Source organism: Pygocentrus nattereri, chromosome 11, assembly GCF_015220715.1.
Source record: "Pygocentrus nattereri isolate fPygNat1 chromosome 11, fPygNat1.pri, whole genome shotgun sequence".
Lineage (NCBI taxonomy): Eukaryota > Metazoa > Chordata > Actinopteri > Characiformes > Serrasalmidae > Pygocentrus > Pygocentrus nattereri.
Window position 1 is genome coordinate 12851547 of NC_051221.1, and position 20310 is coordinate 12871856.

Consider the following 20310-nt stretch of genomic DNA (forward strand, 5'->3'; position numbering starts at 1 on the left):
AGACGGTTCTTCGAGGGTTCTGCAGTAAAGTTGACAGTCCTAGTCAGCATCATGAGTTTTCCACTCTTAAAAAGACGGTTCTTCAAGGGCTCTGCAGTAAAGTCGACAGTCCTGGTCAGAATCATGAGTTTTCCACTCTTAAAAAGATGGTTCTTCGAGGTTCTGCAGTAAAGGCGACAGTCCTGGTCAGAATCACGAGTTTTACTCTTAAAAAGACGGTTCTTCGAGGGTTCTATAGAGAACCATGAACATTTGAAGAACACTTCACATGCAAATAGTTCTTTGCATGTTGAAATGGTTCTTCAGATTGTGAGAATGTGTTATGAAAGTAGTACTATGCAACAGCAAAAGGGGTAGAAGGACCCTTTTTGGTGGTCTGTGCGAGTGAAAGGGGTCCGAGTCCTACTGGAGCTGTGGTCTGAGATCCCAAAGGACCAGAAAGAAAACAGAGAGTCCTCTTCAGAGTTCACTTACACTGTGAACACAGAAAGAAGTGGGGCCATGTGCAGTTGGTTCCCTTCCAGGTTCACTTTAACCGAACTCGGTTCGGTTCTCTGTAAACGAACTATATGTGAAAACACTGAGACAGAACCAGTTACCGTGCCAACCCCCACACACGTAGCCAAGCGCCGTGACTCAGCAATAAGCGGGAGGCGGTCACCGCCTATAAAACCAGCTGCACGACCCACGTCTTCACCCCAAGACTTCCACTCAGAGACGCGCGGGAAGGAACTGAGGTCCAACCAACCCACCCGAGACAAGTGAGTAGCTCACTGCCTGCTGCCCTAGCCTAGCTTTAGTACTCTCGTACTACGACCGCACGTACAGTGGTGTTGGCACAGTGGCCTTTAGGTTATTAAAGGCTTTGCTGGGATTAAAGGTGCACTTTGCAATAAAGTACTGCAGTCGTGCATGCCTCCGTGTGCGTGATGAAACAGTTTAGCGCCGATTTATCCCAACTTTACGTTCCACCTTAACTCAATTACGTTCTGGCGTCTGGACGGAGATGACATTAGCTTCTTACTTGGCCCTTCCACCTCAAAAACTCTACGTTCCGCCTTAAATGGTGCAGCAGTTATAGACTGACGCCGGTGCGAAAGTAAAGTTAGCGTCTTATTCGAACTTTCCGATCCAACTTAAATGGCGCAGCAGCTGTAGACTGGCGCCTGTGCGAAAGTAAAGTTAGCGTCTTATTTATTCGAACATCCCGTTCCACCTTAAATGCCACAGCAGCGCATTCGGACGCAGCTTTGTGTTCGAACGTTCCGTTCTGCCTCCGGGCGCTACGCCTATTCTCCCGTCTGCACGAAGCTCAAGGTAGCTTATTCAAACTTCCCGTTCCACCTTAAACGTTAAAACATTGACACGTTTACGAAGCTCGGGTTAGTTTCTTGATCAGACTTCCCGTTCCACCTTAAACGATACCGCACTTCCTTCCATCCTGGCGCCTGTGCGAAGTTGTAATTAGCTTTCTATTTGTTCGAACATTCCGTTCCACCTTAAACGGCGTAGCACTTACAATCCGCCGCCCGTGCAAAGGTGTTTAGCTACTTATTCGAACTTTCCGTTCCACTTTAAACGGTACAGCAGTTACGCTCTGGCGTGTGAAAGAAGCTGAAGACCGCTTCCACCTTAAATGGTGCCGTAGGTGCAGTCTGGCGCTTGTGCAGCGAGTAGATACCCGCTGCAGCATTTAAGGTGGAACAGAAAGTTCGAATAAGAAGCTGGCGACTGGGAAACATTCAGCCCGGTGCGTGGCTTGCACTTCGGCTCGACAGAAGTTTTTCGACGCTGCACGACTTTTAATAAGAATAATATTAATAATAATAATAGAGTATTATTATGACCGTTAGCTCGAAGACGAGCTCAAGAGCTCTGCATGAGCGAGTGAAGGAAGGGGGAAAGTATCTTGGCTCCTAGCCAAGTTGCATAACACGAGAGCTGCACTGAAGGCGGTTTCAGGTCGCTGCTCAGCGACGACACGTCACGTGTTCACTGATGGGTTTTACTACGAAAGGTGCAGGACAAGCCGCTACACGTCGACGTCCACGAGATCTAACGTTAGTCTTCTGTTTGTGGTCTGTGTGACTTGACAGCATGACATGAATGGAATGTACTCATGTTCCTCCTTTCTCTTTTTTCCCTCACCCTAGTGGCTCCCTACACCATCACCTATTTTCCTGTGAGAGGTATGTGTGAACCCTCATCCCCTCCACCATCATGTCACTAAGCCCTGACCCTGTAGGCTTTGCCCTTACGAGCATTCATGGGGGTCAGCTGCCTTAGATGTGATGGTACGTGAGATGCCTTGAAGTAACTGACTCATCGCACTTGCAGTTAGATGGAATGAATTGCAAGTGAATGTGTTGGAAAACTTCCCATTTTAAGGGCCGGTACCGGACAAACATTCATCCAGGAAGGATTTGATTCGGTTTCAAAGCAAACTGACCGACACACACTTGAGATAAAGGACAGCTTTACAACATTTGATTTCCCTTTCACCTCTCTGGCACTGTCCCTTTGAGCATTCTTCACAGTTGACCAGTCAGACCTTAGTTTGGACGCTCTCTGACCTAATTTAGGGACGAGGGTTGGCAGAGCGTAGAGCCGTAGGAGAAAGGAATGGCAGAGTAACTCTAGCTTTCATACAAATCAGTGTAGATTCACAGGCCGTGCGTTCCCTCATATTCAAAACTCAGAACCATGTTTTGCATTATTCAAACGCAACAATGGACCATTTTCAGTCAACCAGTAAAGACTTGGGAACCTACACAAACCTATTCCACATAATAACCACTATGTACTTGTTTTTAATGCATGATTAGGTGTCCTTTGTTTTCAAGGGGAATTCCACCAACTTTTCAAAATTTCTGCAGACTTGAGTTTGTTTACATCAACAACTCCTTCGGAGTGGTTTGATGTGAAGTGATCTGTTGTAAGGAAACTTGCAGTATCTGATTTCTTTAAAGTTGTGGTGATGATGGGAACCAGGGGTCGCAATGTCTCTAGCAGACCTATTTAAATATAGCTATTTTTTACCATCCAAAACCACGTCTTCCGAGTTAAATCCAATAAAATGCATGTTCTTATGGGATTTTGCCTTACAGCCTCCTGTGTGCACCTCTCCACCATAAATGACATTTAAATAAACTTTCAAGCCAAAACGTTCTCAATACTATTGCAACAGTGTCTCAGTCATCAGACATCATACACTGAAAGAAAGATGGTTCTTCAAGGGTTCTTTAGTAAAGAAAATGATTCTGTATAGATCTGTGAAAACTGAAATAACCCTATGCATGATTAAAGGGTTCTTCAGATTCATGGAGAATGTGCTGTACATGAAACGGGTTTAGAAAGCATCTAAAAGGGTTCCACGGTGGTTACAAGCCAAAGAATCTTTTTTTTTACTACAAGTGTATTCATAAGCATTTGATGTAATAATTGTTTCTGTGAGGGAGCTTTTAGAGGCATGAAACTCCTCAGATGTCTCGTTCCCATCACCACCACTGTGAATAACTTCTACTCAGCAAGTAGAACAGGGCATGTCAAATCATATCGCTTTGAATGACTTTTACATCTTTACCCCTTAATTATGTAGAAATTTTGAAAAAACGGTGGACTTCCCCTTTAATGTAGACATTCATGCATGAAGGATTATATCAGGGTCATCAGTCCTATCAGCATCAGGCTTGTGTAGCTGCAGGTCTTCAATCCAACCAGGCAGGAGCAAATGTCATATGACCAATCAAGAAGACTGGACCAACTGTTTGCAGCCACGCCAGCCCTTTGTAGATAAGACTGGTCACCCCTGGATTATAGGATGATGTTGCCATAGTAATGACCTTCTGACTCTGTGTCATGCCGAGGTAGGCCGATGTGGTGCGACTCGGATAATGCTGTCTGACCAGGGTCAGGAGTGGAAGGAGATTGTGGTAAACTTTGAGGAGTGGATGAAGGGAGACCTGAAGAAAACCTGTGTGAGTGTTTCATAACGGCTTCTGCTGCTTTCATTTGATATTGGCTCTCAGTTCCTCCCAAAAATCCCCACCTTTATTCCACCAAACTCCCAAATGCACAACATTCATTAGAATATTGTGAGCAGTTTCAACAATGGAAGTGACAGTCGTGTAGCATTACCAGCGCTGTGGTATTCTGTATAATCTACTGCGCATGCCATGTTTCATTAAAATCAACTTTTTTGTCTTCTGTCTTTTATAGGTGTTTGGACAGTTGCCCAAATTTGAGGATGGTGACCTGGTTTTGTTTCAGTCAAATGCCTTTTTGAGGCATCTGGGTCGCAGACATGGTGACTATTTGTTCGCCACTCGCTGCACAGCCGGCAGTTTGTTCTCCAGCTTCTTACACTAAATTCCCATCAGTCATCAGCACTGAGCAGCTTTGTTGTTTTTTACTGTGGCAGTCTTAAGGCTCAGTCTGATTTGGTCAGACTCTGAAGATCAGACTACATGGTTTTCCTTCATTTCGGGCTGATTCCTGGTTGTTTAGGTTTTCTTTTGCCACTGCTCAGCGGTGATGACCGCTTGGGAATTTAGGCTTATGTATAGCCAAAGCAATTTACAGTAAACACTTTAATTCGTTGAGTGAAAGTCAATGAGCTAAATTACAGAAAAGACAAACATTTTCCAATGTGCAGTAGAATAGTCAGACCATTTTTGTTTCTTTCAAAAAAAAATTTACAAAACCAGTTTGATTTCTTTTGTGTGCAGGTGCTTATGGCAAGAATGACTGTGAAGCCGCCCACATCGACATGTTTGCCGACGGAGTGGAAGATCTTCGCACTAAATACTTAAAAATGATCTACCAGGAATATGTAAGCCTCTTGTTTGTTCTAAAGCCGTATTTACACAGCATGTACATACAGAGCATGGTCAGTGTACACCTAGCAATTTTAATAGGATACCAAAAATGCAATACATAAATACTTTGTAAGACCACCTCAGGTACTAGTAAATTGGGTGTATAGAAAACATGTAATACTGCAATAGGCTTGACAATGTGAAGATGCCAGATAAGCATTGTTTGACTTATGTTTACTAGTTATCATCACCCACATCCTTAAGTTCAAACATTAAAGCTGCAGCTTGAGACTTGGAAAAACATTGCAATACTTGCTCCAGCTGGTCTCTTGGTTAACTAAGAGAGAACACATTAAATGTCCAACTTCCAGTGTTGGTACTGCAGTTATAGACTGGCTTGAGTTTCACTGAATCTGTTTACATGCGCTTAATTGTTTGATAACTGCAGAAAATCAGATTTTATCAGTAGGCCAATCAACACTTTTACATGCACTTGAACGATCAGATAATGTGGAAATCTGGATCTACGCGAGTCAGGCAGTAATCAGATTTATGCTTTGCAACCAGCCAATAAAGTCTTAGATGTTGGAGTTTTACATTACGCTTGTCACATCACGTTGTGGCTTATTTTATGTCAAGCCAGTTATTCTGAAAATATAAATTCTTTGAAGTTGTCAGTGTTGTCATGTAGTGGTGCTGTGTTAAACACTGCTTGCTTATTTCTGGTAAAGCAGTCTATTTTTGCACATGCAGACTGAGAAATCAGAGTAAGACTTTACAGAGCTAAAATCCAGCCCTCTATCAAACCTTTAAACAAATTTGTAGATCTTGCTCCAACCTAAGAAATTACAGGATGCCGTTTACTTGACCACTTGAATATTCAGATAACTACCCAGATTATGATCAGGTTAAGTGCATGTAAACGTACTCCGTGTTTCTTGGTGGAACATCATGTTAATCTCAAGGCAAATCATACCTGTTTGTGTCTTTTTTTTTTTTTTTTTTTTAAGACATTCATCATATACAGAGGGCTATAAAACTAAAGCTGGAGACTCTGAAAACCAGCATGTGGTTCTAACTGTAATTGCTTAGATTTTTCTACCATTGTTTAATTCCTCAGGAAACTGGTAAAGATGCCTACATCAAAGACCTTCCCAACCACCTGTGCAAGTTCGAAGCTGTTCTGGCCAAGAACAAAAGTGGCTTCCTCGTCGGTGACTCGGTATGACACTGCTAGAGAAAGTGGATCCTGCGCAATTTGCTGTTATCCCTGCTCTCACATCTGATCCAGCTTGGCTATTTTTCATGGATGGAATGATTCCCAAAAAAATCTAATTGGGTTCCACATGATATGATGGCGTCTCAGTTCAAGTGCAATTTCAATGCAGCCAAAATAAGCATGCTCATGTTTCTGTTATCAGTTCATGAGAGCGTTCAACATCGTAAAAGTACAGCATTTCAAAATTGAGAATAGCAGAGTGAAATTTAGTCTGATCCAAGTCCAGCACTGAAACACTGAAAGCTGCCATTTCTAGTGCCCCAGTCTAATGGACCAACCACAAGCTAACGTGCTAGCAATGTTAGAAGACGACACATTAAGGCTGGGGCGGGTCATTTGAATACTAGAGTATTTGTTGCATTAAGTGGTTTCTTTGTTTAGTACTTGGAAGCTTCATCAAAATCTTGTGTGGAAGCACTTTAAATCGGACAGAAAAAACGCTTAGTGCAAAATTTGTGTAAAGACGTTGATCTATCATGGAGGCACAGTTAAGTGAACCCTCTGAAGTATGTAAATGTAGTCCTCCTCATCTGAGTACCAGATGCCTTACACCACAGCTTATTCCAGCTCGTTCACCAAAATGTCGTATTAATACATTGTGCCCAGTCAGGCACATCTTTAAGTGTAAGTGCGTTTTAAAGAATTTCTCAAAAACAGCTGGTGAATCAGGCCCATTGTTTTTATGTAAAATGCTATTGGGTTCTAAATACAGTACTTAATACTATCTCACACATGCTACCTTCATGAGTCAGGTGTAGTAGAGCAGGTGGCAAGACTATAATTAAAAAGCACTAAAGGAAAACTGGTGCTGTTTGGTCAAAGCTCTGTGATGGTTTGATTTTCTTCTTAACTTGGCCTTTTGTCTCTGCCCACAGATCTCCTTTGCAGACTACAGCCTCTTTGAGGTGCTGCTGAACCACCAGGTGCTGAGCCCCACTTGCCTGGACTCCTTCCCTGCCCTTAACAGCTTTGTGGCAACGTTGTCTGCCCGGCCCAAGATCAAAGCTTTCCTGGACTCAGAAGACTACAAGAAACTGCCCATCAATGGCAACGGCAAGCAGTAATTCTGCTGTGGCTGAAGGAGTGTAGAGAGATCTGCTCTAAAGCCTTTAACTTGTAAACCTCATCGTACCTCAATATGTTTTATTGATTAGTGAAGCATTGCACTTTGTGGGTACTTTTTGTTTTTGGTAAGACTTAATGCTGTTTGATACTCTTTTTGACTGACTAAAATGTGTGTCATTTATTGGAAATTAAAAAAAAGGCAGAAAAACACATGGTGTGTCTTCAACTGTCTAAAGGTCAAAGTCTATACTGTATACAAGTATTTTAAGGATAAACATTTAGATTAAACATTGTGTGCATGTCCCATTAGGTCTTGTAAATTACAGGGTGATTCAAACAGATTCATCCGATTTCAAAATGAGATTTCTCTTGTAAATCGTTACAGATCAATGTAGTGAACTGTAAATGGTTTAAGTGAGCATAAAATCTTGGTTTACATGGGCTCGATATGAACCTCCTCCAGCTGTAAAGACGTCAATGCTGTAGTCAAATTCATCCCATACTCGATTGAGCTGTTGGGAGGTTCACAGCCAACGAAAATCATGTTGCAGAGTTATGACTGATTCACTCTTACTGAAGTGGAGAAAAAACAAAAAAAAAAGAGTCAGAAACTCTATGACCCCCCTCTTTCAATTGGTATGTGATTGGTTCCTCGGTGCCTCAGGGTTAAATATGGTGCTTTGAAATCAGATGAATCTTTTTGAATCACCCTGTAAAGCCAGCTTTTACTAATCAATCTTGTGAACGGTGGTAACCATCATCATGCACTTCATTGCCTCTTTAAGCTTATAATAAATTGCCAGATGAGTTTTGTGAGCCAGCAAGATATTTAGTTTTGCACCTTAAGCAGATGTACATATTCCACATGATTTTTAGCTGGTTTACTTGGTCAGTGCAGTCGTCCACACAGTTTAATCCGAGTCCTACACCTCTCCTAATGTGTCTTCACTTTAAGAAAGCGATGTACACTTCCCTCCCCCAGAACTCATACATATTATATACATAGATATTACCCTATTACTTTACAGGTAGAGCTCTAATGATTGTAGAGGTGCTCAGGCCTAGCTACAGGTGTTAAGCTACAATAGGATGATGGGTAATTAGGGGACCTCTGTGTGTTTGGCAAGCTGTTTGAAGTACTCATCTGAAATTACTTGATTACTGATGAAATCACTTGTTAAATGTGTCTTTAACAGCATCTAAACATTAATGCTAGAAGTGAGTGTTTTGCCATCTAAGATATAGCACTTCATTTAATGGCATGAACAATGTGGTGAATCGGTTTTCAGAAGTAAAACATTTAATGCTGACGAATGTTCTTGGAATGTTCTTAAGCAGTAGACGATATGAACCTCCAAAGTAAACATATCTAAAGTACTCAATGTCCGTGTTCCACTGTCACTGCATTTATGTCTTTTAAATGAGGAGTCAGCTCTTCAGTTTTCTTCTATTCAACGAAGGATGCTGATGGCAGGTTTTACAGCCACCGAGAAATCTCCTGCATTTTTGGATCACCCCACAGCTTTCAGCTATGAAATTTTGGATATCGTTTTCAAAATATAGTTCAGATGGAAGATCTTACAGCAAAGCTTAACAAAGCAGAACAGTTAACAATAAGAAACTGAGAATTTATGATTATTCAAGAATTTTACTTTTTGACTGTCATGTTGTTTAGTTGGGCAGTTTTTTATACATTCTTTGCTTTATTTGTGATGTGTCTTCCTAAAAATGTAGGTCACCGTCCTGCCTTCCCCTCCCCTTATATTTTCCCACCATTGTTGTAAAACAATGAAAAATGCAATTAATAGTTGAACACCAAAAAAATACATGTACAGATTTCCTACAATGGGCCTCATTTGCCAAACGTTCTTATGAAGAAACTTCTGAAAACCCACTTACACAGTTTTAATGAAGATTCTGAAATTCACCAGTGTTTTCTTACTTGGGGTTTGTTCTTAGGTAAGAACAGAATCTAAACACAATCAGGAGCACAAAGGCGTAAACAGTTCAGTGGCTTAAGAACATGTTATGATTCTGACAGACTTTATTAGTAGAACCTTTCTCAAGAAAAAAAAAAGATTGATATACTAGCCTGATATTAAAAATTATGCAATAAAAGCTATTTAATTTAGATTTCCTGCTGCCACCAGCTGTTTCTATATATGCATGACATGTTGATACTATAGAGGCGTCTCCCCCCCTCCATCCATCCAGTGCTGTAACACTACACCTCTTGCACATCTAACAAAGATGTATGCAGTGTGCTCTTTTTGAAATGTAGTCATTTACCTGCAGTTCACTCTTGTTCACAACTAATCCCTCTCTCACACTAATCCCTCACTTCTTGTAAGCATCTGAGCTGCCAGCATATCTGCATATGAAGCAAACAAAGAATAAAACTTACTACATGCAGTGTAAATAAAGCTATAGTCAGCATTCTTCAAGTGCAGTTACACATAAACGGAGCAGTGTGACACTAAGTGTTTGACTTCCAAATTACATTGAGTTAAAGAGGAATTCTGCACTTTCACCCACCAGAATGGTTTGATGGGAAATGGTGCATTTTTGAGAAACTAACCGATTCAGCGTTCTTTACCATGCAGTGACAGGAACCAGGGGTCACGATGTCTACAATGAAAGGATGTCATTTTATTTGCCACCAAAAATCAACCTACACATGTTCTGAGCTTCAATACAAAGTTAATAACGGTAAAATTATGGTGAATCTGAAATGATCATTTGAGGACTATTTAACCTTACAGTGCATGTACCTCTTCATCATAGAGGTACTTAGAAAATATCTTTGGCCTAAAATGTTAACTTAAAACCATTATAAAACAATGTCTCTGGCATCAGGTTTACAAGACAGTAGTGCGTCCTGCTATGATGTATGGTTTGGACAGGAGGCTGAGCTGGAGATGGCAGAGATGAAGATGCTAAGATTTTCGTTGGGAGTGACAAGGCTGGACAAGATTAGAAATGAGCAGATCAGAGGGACAGTGAAGGTGGAGCAGTTTGGAGATAAAGCCAGAGAGGCCAGGTTGAGATGGTTTGGACATGTGTTGAGGAGGAATAGTGGATATATTGGGCAAAGAATGTTGGAGATGGAGCTGCCGGGTAGAAGGAGAAGAGGTAGACCTCAGAGAAGGTTTATGGATGTAGTGAAGGTGGACATGGAGATGGTTGGTGTGAAAGTAGAGGAGGCAATGGATAGGGCAAGATGGAGGCAGATGATCCGCTGTGGCGACCACTAAAGGGAGCAGCCGAAAGAAGAAGAAAGAGAGAGGTCTCTGGCATCAGGAAACGTATTCATGGCAATTCAGGGTAATAAACATCCCATGACGCAGCTTTTAGATGCATGAACGCTTCAGACGTCTGGTTCCCATCACCACCACTGTAACGAATTCTGACTTGGCAAGTGTCTCTAGTCTCTCTCTGAATGACTTCGTTTACGTCTTATTTTATGAAATTAAGCACACATTTTGAAAACTTGGACATGTAATTGTCAAGGTAACTATCCAAAGCAGATAAACCCTTAAGATTTAAACTTTAAACGGACACTTTACCCAGCAAGATGCAACGAAGAATGTGTTAAAATGATCTCTCAGTCTATTACAGCATGAGGTAGAATAAAGAAAAACGAGATGTTCTTGCACGCATGTTTTCCTGTCTTAGGCCACACATCCACACTCACGTGACATGCTATGGTAAAACCACAGGAGGAGGGCCTGACCCACCATGACTGGTCAGCTATTTTCACTAAGATTATAAAGCCATATAACAGCCTCAGTGTTCCAGGTGAACTTTAGTACAGCACAGTGACAGAGCAAGAACTTCAAGAGAATCTCAAGGGTGCTTGTATATTTTTTTTTTTTTTTTTTTTTTTTTAATGAATCTATCAAAGTCATTTTTTCATGTGAAATCAGAGCAAACCAGAACATGGCACACAGATGAATGACAATTGCATGGTGTGTGTTATAAACCAGTTGGCGCACAATGATTAAATGCCCTAGAGCATTTAATACACTCAAGTTGTCCACAGTTTAGGGCAACTTATTTTCTGGACATCATGGAAAGCCCATCTGTCAACCTTCTGCAATCCACAGGTATAAAAACAACTGTAAAAGTGTTCCAATAAGAAAACAGGATAACACTTCATAATCTGTCCAGAAATAGACTCATTTAAAACTTTTTGCTATTTATGTTAAATACAGAGAACTGAAACACAACCACCAAAAAAAACAAAAACAAAAAAAAAAAAACAATAACTTAAATTGTACTAACTGTTAAACAAAACTTTTTCATCCAGTCATATGCTCGATCACATCCTCTTGTCTATACAAACCTGACTTCTGGACAGAAAATATCACGTGACAATTATACGAATGCAGATTTCTCCTGATAGAATGTCTTTGGTGAACAAAACAGTGAGGAAACCACTTCTCAATCTCACATGGGGTAATCAGCAGTTCTTCCTGATCATTATATTCATTCGGCAGGTGCAAACTGTGGTGCTTACAATGCTTCGTGTTTTAGGAACACAGATGCATACCGGCTGATTCCAGCGTTAACGGCAGGTGCACTTTGTAGCAATCATCTCCTCATACTCTTTATAGGCGATAGAACCATCATTCTCAATGGTCAGGACACTTAAGGGGTCATATTCTGAAGGAACGCATGAAGGCCTTGGAATAGAGGAGTCCAGCTTTTCGTAAATAATGTTCTGCACCATGGTGTGCACGGGTGAACCATAGATGTAGCCCATGACCCTGGGGCAAATTCCCTTGCAGTACCTGGGGTTGTACTTGTGGGGGGCTATGATCCAGTGGTCCAGCTTGAGCTGGCTGAAGCTTACCCTGAAGTCATACAAGTCACAGTCATCCATGGAGTATTCGTACTTGGGCGAGTCAGTCTCTGCGCTGGGCTTGGGTTCTCGAGTGCCGTTAAGAGGGCTCCTTCTATCCCTCCACATGTGCCTCGTAGAACTGGACTGGTGACTATGCCGGAGGGGCTTCATATCCCACTGGTTCGACCTGATGCTACCAAACCTGCTGTGTGCTGAACCCCTCTGATAAGCCACCTCGCTGGTGTCGTTTAGATACAGCAGCAGAGATGGTGCCATGTGCGTGAGCTCTATGGGGCTTCTATCAGAGAGGCCGTCCTGTAGGCAGGTGAGGTTAAGGAGCAGGTGGATGGCCTTCTTGTGGCCCTGAATGCGCGGCTGGAGAAATGAAGTCACATCCACCTCCACCCACTTGCGCCGGCCGGCTCTCTCTGCACGAACATGGAAGCTGACGGGCGTGGCCGAGTAGGGGGAGCTTTGAGAGTGGAGGCACATGCGGTCACCCGAGGGCACGTGCTCCTTCATGTGTAGATAGCAGATGGAGGCAAGAGAGGCCGCGTGGTTGTGGCTGATGGAGTAGAGCAGCACCGACTTGAGCAAGAGCTCCTGGGCTCGGACACGGTTCAGACTGTAGGAAATGTCCTGCATGAAAAATTCTAAGAGAAATTAAGATCAAGATTAAGATTAAGTGATACTTTTTTGATCCCACAACCAGAGAAATTCCACCTCCGCATTTAACCCATGCGTGAAGTGAAACACCACATACACACTAGTGAACACACACTAGGGGGCAGTGAGCACACTTGCCCGGAGCGGTGGGCAGCCCTATCCACGGCGCCTGGGGAGCAGTTGGGGGTTAGGTGTCTTGCTCAAGGACACCTCAGTCATGGACTGTCGACCTGGGGATCGAACTGGCAACCTTCCCGTCCCTAACCTCCAGCCCACGACTGCCCCCAAAAGCTATATAAGACATTACTGAGAGTCAAAGTCTTCCTCCTGCTCCAAGGAGATTAAAAAAATAACAGTTTTGTAAACAGCACTGAGTAAAGTCAGAGACCATCATTCATTTCCTTTACAATCAAATCAGCCATTAAGTACAAGTTATTGATTTTTAAGAGATCTTTCTAAACATTAGACATAAAAAGAAAGGGAAAATGAGAGAAAACAAGTGTTTTCTTAACTGGGGTTCATAAAATGATTAATAGATGTAGAGAAAATGGGGCTCCTAACAATGATGGCAGACCTGGCAGATCACCAAACCTGTCAGTATCAGATAAACAGCACTTAAAGTTTTCATCTTTAAGAGGAGAAAATCAAGCTGCTCCAGCTCTGAAAACATTACAGGTGTTTCTGTTCATCCATCCACTGTGAGGCTGAAAGCAAAATGCCAGCAAGTGTCTTTATCAGAATGGAAGCGGTCATAAATGTAAAGAGTGGATGCATTAAATTGTCGTATTTAGTTGTTGTAGCTTCTGTGCAACTTTCTTTGAAATGTATGTTTCTTCTGATGTTAAAAATGAATAACAAAGTATTAAATGTTCAGTTTCACAGGAAATTACATAAATGAAGGATGGCCTCTGACTTTAACACATCACTTTCATTTAACTTTAACTGCTGAAGAAAACAGCCCAAATAAAAAAGCCTCAACTGCTCAAATGGGGCCGCGGTCAGCACAGACTTAATTTTGAGGTGTTCTACCATCCAATGAGCAAGAATAAGGACTGATCAATAGTACACTCCAGGTCTGCTGATCCATAGCTAGAACAGAGCATTGAATAAACATTGAAAAAAAACCCACACCCCAACAATACGTTACTGACTACAGTTGCTGTAAGCCAGATTTGTTGATTTACCAATTAAATGACACTATTTTGTCTTACTCTGTAAGCACATTTCATAAGGAATACCAGAAGGCCAAACCTGTGAAAACAGACAAATCAAACATCCGTCAGGTGATGCACTTTTGTGAAAGGCGATGTAGCTCGTATCTGACTGAATGGGAGACCTAATTATATTGCAGGTCCAGTTGCAGTACCAGTTCTAAAATCATGTTCAAAGCCATTAAAAAAACGTAAATACACACAGTGAACATTACTCGAACTCTATGTAAATGCACCAAGTTAACAAGAACTATTGCTCATAGAATAATCTTTAAATATTAGCGTCAGATACCTGGTTCGCAAACAGAACATTAGCCAACTCAATAAAACACTAAACTTGTCAGTCAACAAAACACATCAGCACACTATGCTACATGATCACCACATGCACTAGAAATGTGACCTCATTCCAAGGGCTGTCCCAAACAGCACCCCAAGTCCTGCTTTCCTCAAAGTCTTTACTTTGGTTAGGTCAACGATGTGCCCATGTAGAGGGCAAGAGATTTTGGGGGCACTCGTCTACGTTCACACGCCGATGAACTTGAGTGACATCCCATTCTTAATCCATAGGGTTTAATATGAAGTTGACCCACTCTTTGCAGCTATAACAGCCTCAACTATTCTGGGAAGGCTTTCCATAAGGTTCAGGAGTGTGTTTATGGGAATTTTTGACCGTTCTTCAAGAAGTACATTTGTGAGGTCAGACACTGATGTTGGACGAGAAGGCCTGGCTCACAGTCTCCGCTCTAATTCATCCCAAAGGTGTTCTATGGGGTTGAGGTCAGCACTCTGTGCAGGCCAGTCAAGTTCTTCCACACCAAACTGCATGGGTCATGTTGGAGTTGTTGGAGTGGTCATGTTGGAACAGGAAGGGGGCGTCCCCAAACTGTTCCCACAAAGTTGGGAGCATGAAATTGTCCAAAATCTCTTGGTGCTGAAGCATTGAGTTCCTTTCACTGGAACTAAGGGGCTGAGCCCAACTCCTGAAAAACAACCCCACACCATAATCCCCCTCCACCAAACTTTACACTTGGCACAATGCAGGCAGACAAGTACCGTCTCCTGGCAACCACCAAACGGAGACACGTCCATTGGATTGCCAGAGAGAGAAGCGTGATTCGTCACTCCAGAGAACACGTCTCCACTGCTGTGGTGTAAGGCTTGGATCCAGCTGCTCAGCCACGGAAATCCATTCCATGAAGCTCTCCATGCTGTTCGAGTTAATCTGAAGGCCACATGAAGCTTGGAGGTCTGCATAACATTGGCAACCTCCGCTGACCCCATTGTGTCATTTTACGTGGCCGACCACATCGTTGCTGTCGTTCCCTATCGCTTCAACTTTGTTATAATACCACTGACAGTAGACTTTGGAATATTTAGTAGTGAGGAAATTTCATGACTGGACTTGCTGCAGAGGTGGCGATTTGTTTTCAACACAGTTGAATTGTGTATAAATGGGCCGTCTGTTCATGGAATAATTGTTGACGTGTGTTGCTTAGCAACCATATACTACAGACCAAGTACATGGAGTGGAGGTAGAATATCATCATCATCATCATCATCATTATTATCGCTGTTCATTTAAATAACACATCGAACACATTTCCTATCGTATTTTGTTTCCCGTCTGACTACAAACATTGGTGAAATCACTGCACCCCGTCTAAGTTTGAATGTCGTTTTCATGGGCAAATCACACGTTTAATACCTTCTTTCATTATTAATATTTTTTGCTTTATGTCTCCCACCTCATGTACGCCCCTAAAGTGATTCCATTATGAATGTTTCCTGCCCGTATAGTGAGCCTGTTTGTCTCCGTACCTCTGCTGTGGCCCAGGCGACCCAGGCACCCCTGTCGCGGAGTGATAAGGCGGGCGGTGTTGTAGAGATGTGGCGCCTCGTGGTGGCTGCGCTCCGGTTTGGACGACAGCCTGTAGAGTCTCTTCATGAAGCGGACATATCTGGAGTCAGGTCTGGTCCGCGGAGCCGCTGCTCCCCACGGCTCCTGTTCTGACAGGGCTTTCAGCAAGGGCCTCAGGATGTTCCCGTGATGAGGCAGGGTGTCCTCATTGAGAAGCAGGGCCTCGCCGATGAGGACCAGGCCTGAGACGCCGACCACCAGGAGCACCAGGACTGCCTTAAAGTGACAAAGCGGGCAGCTGAGCTGAGCCATGGTCCAGGAATCCGTCACACTTTAACACCTTCCGAAACAACACCCGCAGCCTCCAGCCAAACAGAACTGCCGTCACCTTTCACCTCACACCTGTGAGCAATCATGGCAGGGTGTGTCCTCGGGCGCTGGGACACGGGAGCAGCTGTGGCTGGAAACGAGACGTGAATTTTTCTCGTTCCACCTTAAATGGTGCAACATCTTGTCCTTTCAATAAAAAACAAACCACCTTGAGAGCCACAACATTTCATGTCCATTTTAGCTCCTTGGCTGTAAATATGTCTCAGCGTGTGCTGATGCGCAAGTAACGCTATATAGACTGAAAATTACAAACAGAAACAGACTTACTTCACTCTGCTTTCAGCTTTAGCTTTAGCTCGGCCGCTTTCCTCGCATCTCCGACAGCAATTTCCCTCAAAACTACAGACTTTTTTTCGCGTCTTGTCCAAATTCCCCCGTTCCACCTTAAAAGGTGCCTGAGGCGCCAGAATACAACTGCTGCACCACTTAAGGTGGAACGGGGAAATTCGCGACTTTTTAATGTTTGGCCGTTTTTGGTTGTAGATTAAACCAGCTGGAGTGATTACAGATCCAAATAAGCCAATTTGTCTCCAAATGATCGATATTCGTCTTCAATGCGTCTCTTTACCTTGTCGTTAGCTGCTAGCTAGGCGAGGGTGTCTTCGTTGCTATGGTGAACAACCTTCAGGCTTAAAGGGCGGAGATTTAGCGGTTGTAGGCTACATTAACTCCAGCGTTTAAGGCTATTTTTGTTGTTGTTGTTGTTGTTCAAACTGTGTTAAAACGATCCGCAGAGCTTTATTTTACTGCATATAAAACATTTTATTTTTTACCAAAAACTCTTAATCCTGCTGGGTGGCTGCAGCAGGGCAGTAAAGGAGTCCCTTACCCCTGGTCTAAACTGCAGACAGACAGAAAACAGGCACTCGTGCACTATTTAAGGTGAAACGGAAAGTTTGAAGTAGGAAGCCAACCCCAGCCTTTAACAAAACTACGTTGTTTTTTGTTTGTTTTTTTTTCTTTCAGGTTTTAATATTGTCATACAGATTTTCAATGCACAGAGACTTTTATTTTGGAAAATAAACTTGCATAATAAAACATCAGAAACAGCTGGGAGGAAAAAAAACTAAATTACTAGGCCTGATAAAAATTGTTTTTGTAGAAAATGTTGCCGACACTGAGCTAGATTAAAATCATTTACTAAACTAATTTATAAAGTATAAGTAAAGAAAGGGTGGAAGGAAAAATAAATCAACTGGACTGCAAATGGAAAAAGAGTGACGATAAGTGGAATTCTGTCTATGCCTCTGTGTAACCAGTGGTGGGAAAACGCTGTGCAATCAGCCAGTGGGCCTGCAGTGGTCCCCTGTCCTCCTGCTCTAGGGGAGCAGCAGCAGTGGTAATGTTGGGCCTAGCTTGCACGCAAGCCTGCTGAAGTCTCAAAAGCAAACCCAACCTCAGGCCAGTTTTGGGGGGACTTTAGCCCTCCCTAAGTAGTTAGTCCTCCCATATGAATGTACATTGTTAGTTCAAAGAATCAACAGTATTTCTCTTTGATTCTTTATTACCCAACTGCACTTGATGTGAGGTAAATACACCATGAAGAACAGAGCTACTGTGTGCCAGCTTGACTAAACAGCCGTTTTGTGTCACATTTTCCACCCATCGCTAGACTAAATATTTGTAAAGATCAGACATTTTGGGGAGAATGCCCTCAGACCCCCTTAGTAAAGGCCTAGCCCCCCAGTCCAGTATATTTCTAGTGATGCCCCTGACAAATCTGCTTGATTTTGTGAGCCAGGTGTCTATTTGGCGAATGCAGTGGACAGAACATTTTTATTATGTAAATACCTGAACTACAAATGTGACAGTTTCCATTAGTCTGACACCTGGGCAGCCTTACCACTAGCCGCAGGTATCGAAGGTGTTGGGCAGCTCATAGCACTACCACCTCACCCCGTGCAATTCCTAGACATTTGACCAATGGCTGGGTCGTTATATGCGTGATGCTGTTTACACAAAGCCTAATCTTCTCGATTATCATACTGCAGTGCTGCCTATTGCTTCAACACGGCTCCGGCAGTGCACTTTTAAACAATGGTCTGTACCCTGAGTGTAATCTGAACCGGTCAGCCTGCTCTTTGGTGTACAAATGGCTTGATTGGGTTACCGGAACTAGGTTGAACTTCTTAAGTAATGCTAAGATATGAGAATCCTGGCATTCTGGAGCATTGTGTGTCTTGGAATAGATTTTTTTTGTTGTTGTTGTTGTTCTTGGACACACAACTAAAATCCAGGACAATCCTGGAAAAGTGTCAAGCCCAGTAGCACATGGAAGCTGTACATCAGTATTTTCACAGGTCTGCTCCAGGTGTTCCCTAATAACTCTTGAACTCATTGAGGGCTTGATCATTAGCGTTTTCCCTGGGTGGGCTGTGTAGGAACTGGGGTCATAGGACCCAGGGGTCACAATGTCTATAGTGCAAACATAGGCAGTTTATTTACTATCCAAAATGTAATTTTGATCACGGTACATTGGGGATGAATCCAGAAAAATACCCTGCATGTATCTCTCCACTATGAATGGATTTTTAGGCCCAAACCGCACTGCCGTACCGCCCATCGCTGTAAATATTTCTGAATCAGCAAGATTCTGTAGTGGCACATTTGACATCAAACCACTCTGAATTAGTTGTCTAGGCTTAAACCGAACCTAATCAGCAAAGCTCCTCCAAGACCGGCATTTGGAAGCCTAACTAGAAATGGTTAATGGTGGGTGAAGACCCTGCCTGTATGCTACAATGAATACTTCAGCAGTAATCACTTTTCTTGTGTTTTCAAGGTGTAGCCCCTTACAGCTATGGCAGGACACATATTATTAGCTTCAAACTTAAATAGCTTTATAAAACTGAACTTCACTGTCATGTTACATCAGTAATTGTCTTTGCAACTTGTGAGAAGGCATGCAACAATTCTACATCACGTAGAGACAGCATTTGTCATAAAAATGGAGTTAAATGAAGATTACATGGATTTTCTGTCTGTTTAACCGAGTTTATCCCCCAGCTAGGCAGTGGAGAGCTGTGAGTCAAGGGCACTTAGACCAGGACACATCACTGCACGCGAGCCTCGGGGGGAGCTGCGCTGTAAAATTATAACTGCATCACTGACCGTCTGGACAGAGGCTCTGTAATGCCTCCCAGGCTGTCCTCAGCATTTCTGAGCGGTACACTAAATGCTTCTGTCTGCTGTATGTGATCAGTGATAAACAACCCCATCCGTATACATCAGGGAAACAGTGCTAATATGGAAATAAAACAGATCAGAATCTTCACCTGGATGAGGTCTGGTTGGAACAAACCCAAGACGGAAATCAATCAGTCTTCTTTATATAGACGCATATAGTGCATGTATGTTATTCGTGCTACAGTTGCAATGCTAAAGTTAATGATTTCAGTTTTTATTTTTGTGTGTTTATTTTATTGATTTATTATATTTTTAAACTTGTTTACCAGTCAATTTCACATATAAGCTCTCAGAAAACATCTGTAGGCTTAGTCGTTGCTTTGGCTAGTAAATAAAATGCCTGTATTTGTGTTTTAGTCATTGGGACCCCTGGTTCCAATGGTTCAACACCACTGTAAAGAAACCTCAGTTAGTAAGTTTCTCTACAAATAACCTTTTCACTTCAGACATATTTGAATTACTTTTTGTACATCTCAACAACCCAGACATATAACCAGTGGTGGACAGTAACTAAGTAAATGTAATTCGTTACTGTACTTAAGTACTTTTTTGTGTATTTGTACTGAATTTTTTTCCATTTTGGGCGACTTTTTCCTTTCACTCCACTACATTTCAGAGTCTAATATCTGACTTTTTCCTCCACTACATTTTGAGAAATCTGTCATTCCTTTTGGTTTCTGTGTGTATAAAAACGTAACATGTCAAAACGAAAGAAACGCAAAGCCAGAGCGCCAATCAGGGCCCAGCGGTCACTTTGTTTAGAGCTGGTTTTGACCCGTTGGTCATACCGACCCAGTGCAGCACACGGTTCAACGTCAGCACAGCAGCGTAAAGGTTTGGGAGAGTCTGTTCAACATAAATGATGAATTAACCTAACTTTGTGTAAATAGAGCACAATATAGAAATATGTCCACATATGAATTTCTACAAACACCATTTCATTTTATAGTAAATTAGTTTGGGCTGGTTTATGTTTATGAACAGAGGCC

The 20310-nt window shown here is 42.5% G+C and overlaps 2 protein-coding genes across 2 annotated transcripts; one reads left to right on the forward strand and one right to left on the reverse strand.

Annotated features, from left to right (window-relative positions):
* The first annotated feature begins 635 nt into the window (after positions 1 to 635).
* Positions 636 to 7371, forward strand: LOC108435585 (glutathione S-transferase P). Its single transcript, XM_037543020.1, has 7 exons — positions 636 to 761; positions 2154 to 2189; positions 3871 to 3977; positions 4219 to 4306; positions 4728 to 4831; positions 5938 to 6039; positions 6972 to 7371. Coding segments are annotated over exons 1-7 (627 nt in total). The 5' UTR covers positions 636 to 760; the 3' UTR covers positions 7161 to 7371.
* Positions 7372 to 11044: 3673 nt separating this feature from the next.
* gdf9 (growth differentiation factor 9) lies at positions 11045 to 16533 on the reverse strand. Its single transcript, XM_017711532.2, has 3 exons — positions 16403 to 16533; positions 15706 to 16261; positions 11045 to 12660 (listed from the first exon to the last, which is right to left on the reverse strand). Exons 2-3 carry the CDS (start codon positions 16055 to 16057, stop codon positions 11729 to 11731), a joined length of 1284 nt encoding a protein of 427 aa, XP_017567021.1. The 5' UTR covers positions 16058 to 16261; positions 16403 to 16533; the 3' UTR covers positions 11045 to 11728.
* Positions 16534 to 20310: the final 3777 nt, after the last annotated feature.

Coding starts and splice junctions, on each gene's coding strand:
- LOC108435585 (XM_037543020.1), top strand. Junction 4,307..4,727: donor GCATCTGGGTCGCAGACATG/GTGACTATTTGT, acceptor TTTTGTGTGCAG/GTGCTTATGGCAAGAATGAC. Junction 4,832..5,937: donor AAATGATCTACCAGGAATAT/GTAAGCCTCTTG, acceptor TTAATTCCTCAG/GAAACTGGTAAAGATGCCTA.
- gdf9 (XM_017711532.2), bottom strand. CDS start 16,057: ATGGCTCAGCTCAGCTGCCCGCTTTGTCACTTTAAGGCAGTCCTGGTG. Junction 12,661..15,705: donor TCGCCTGGGCCACAGCAGAG/GTACGGAGACAA, acceptor AATTTCTCTTAG/AATTTTTCATGCAGGACATT.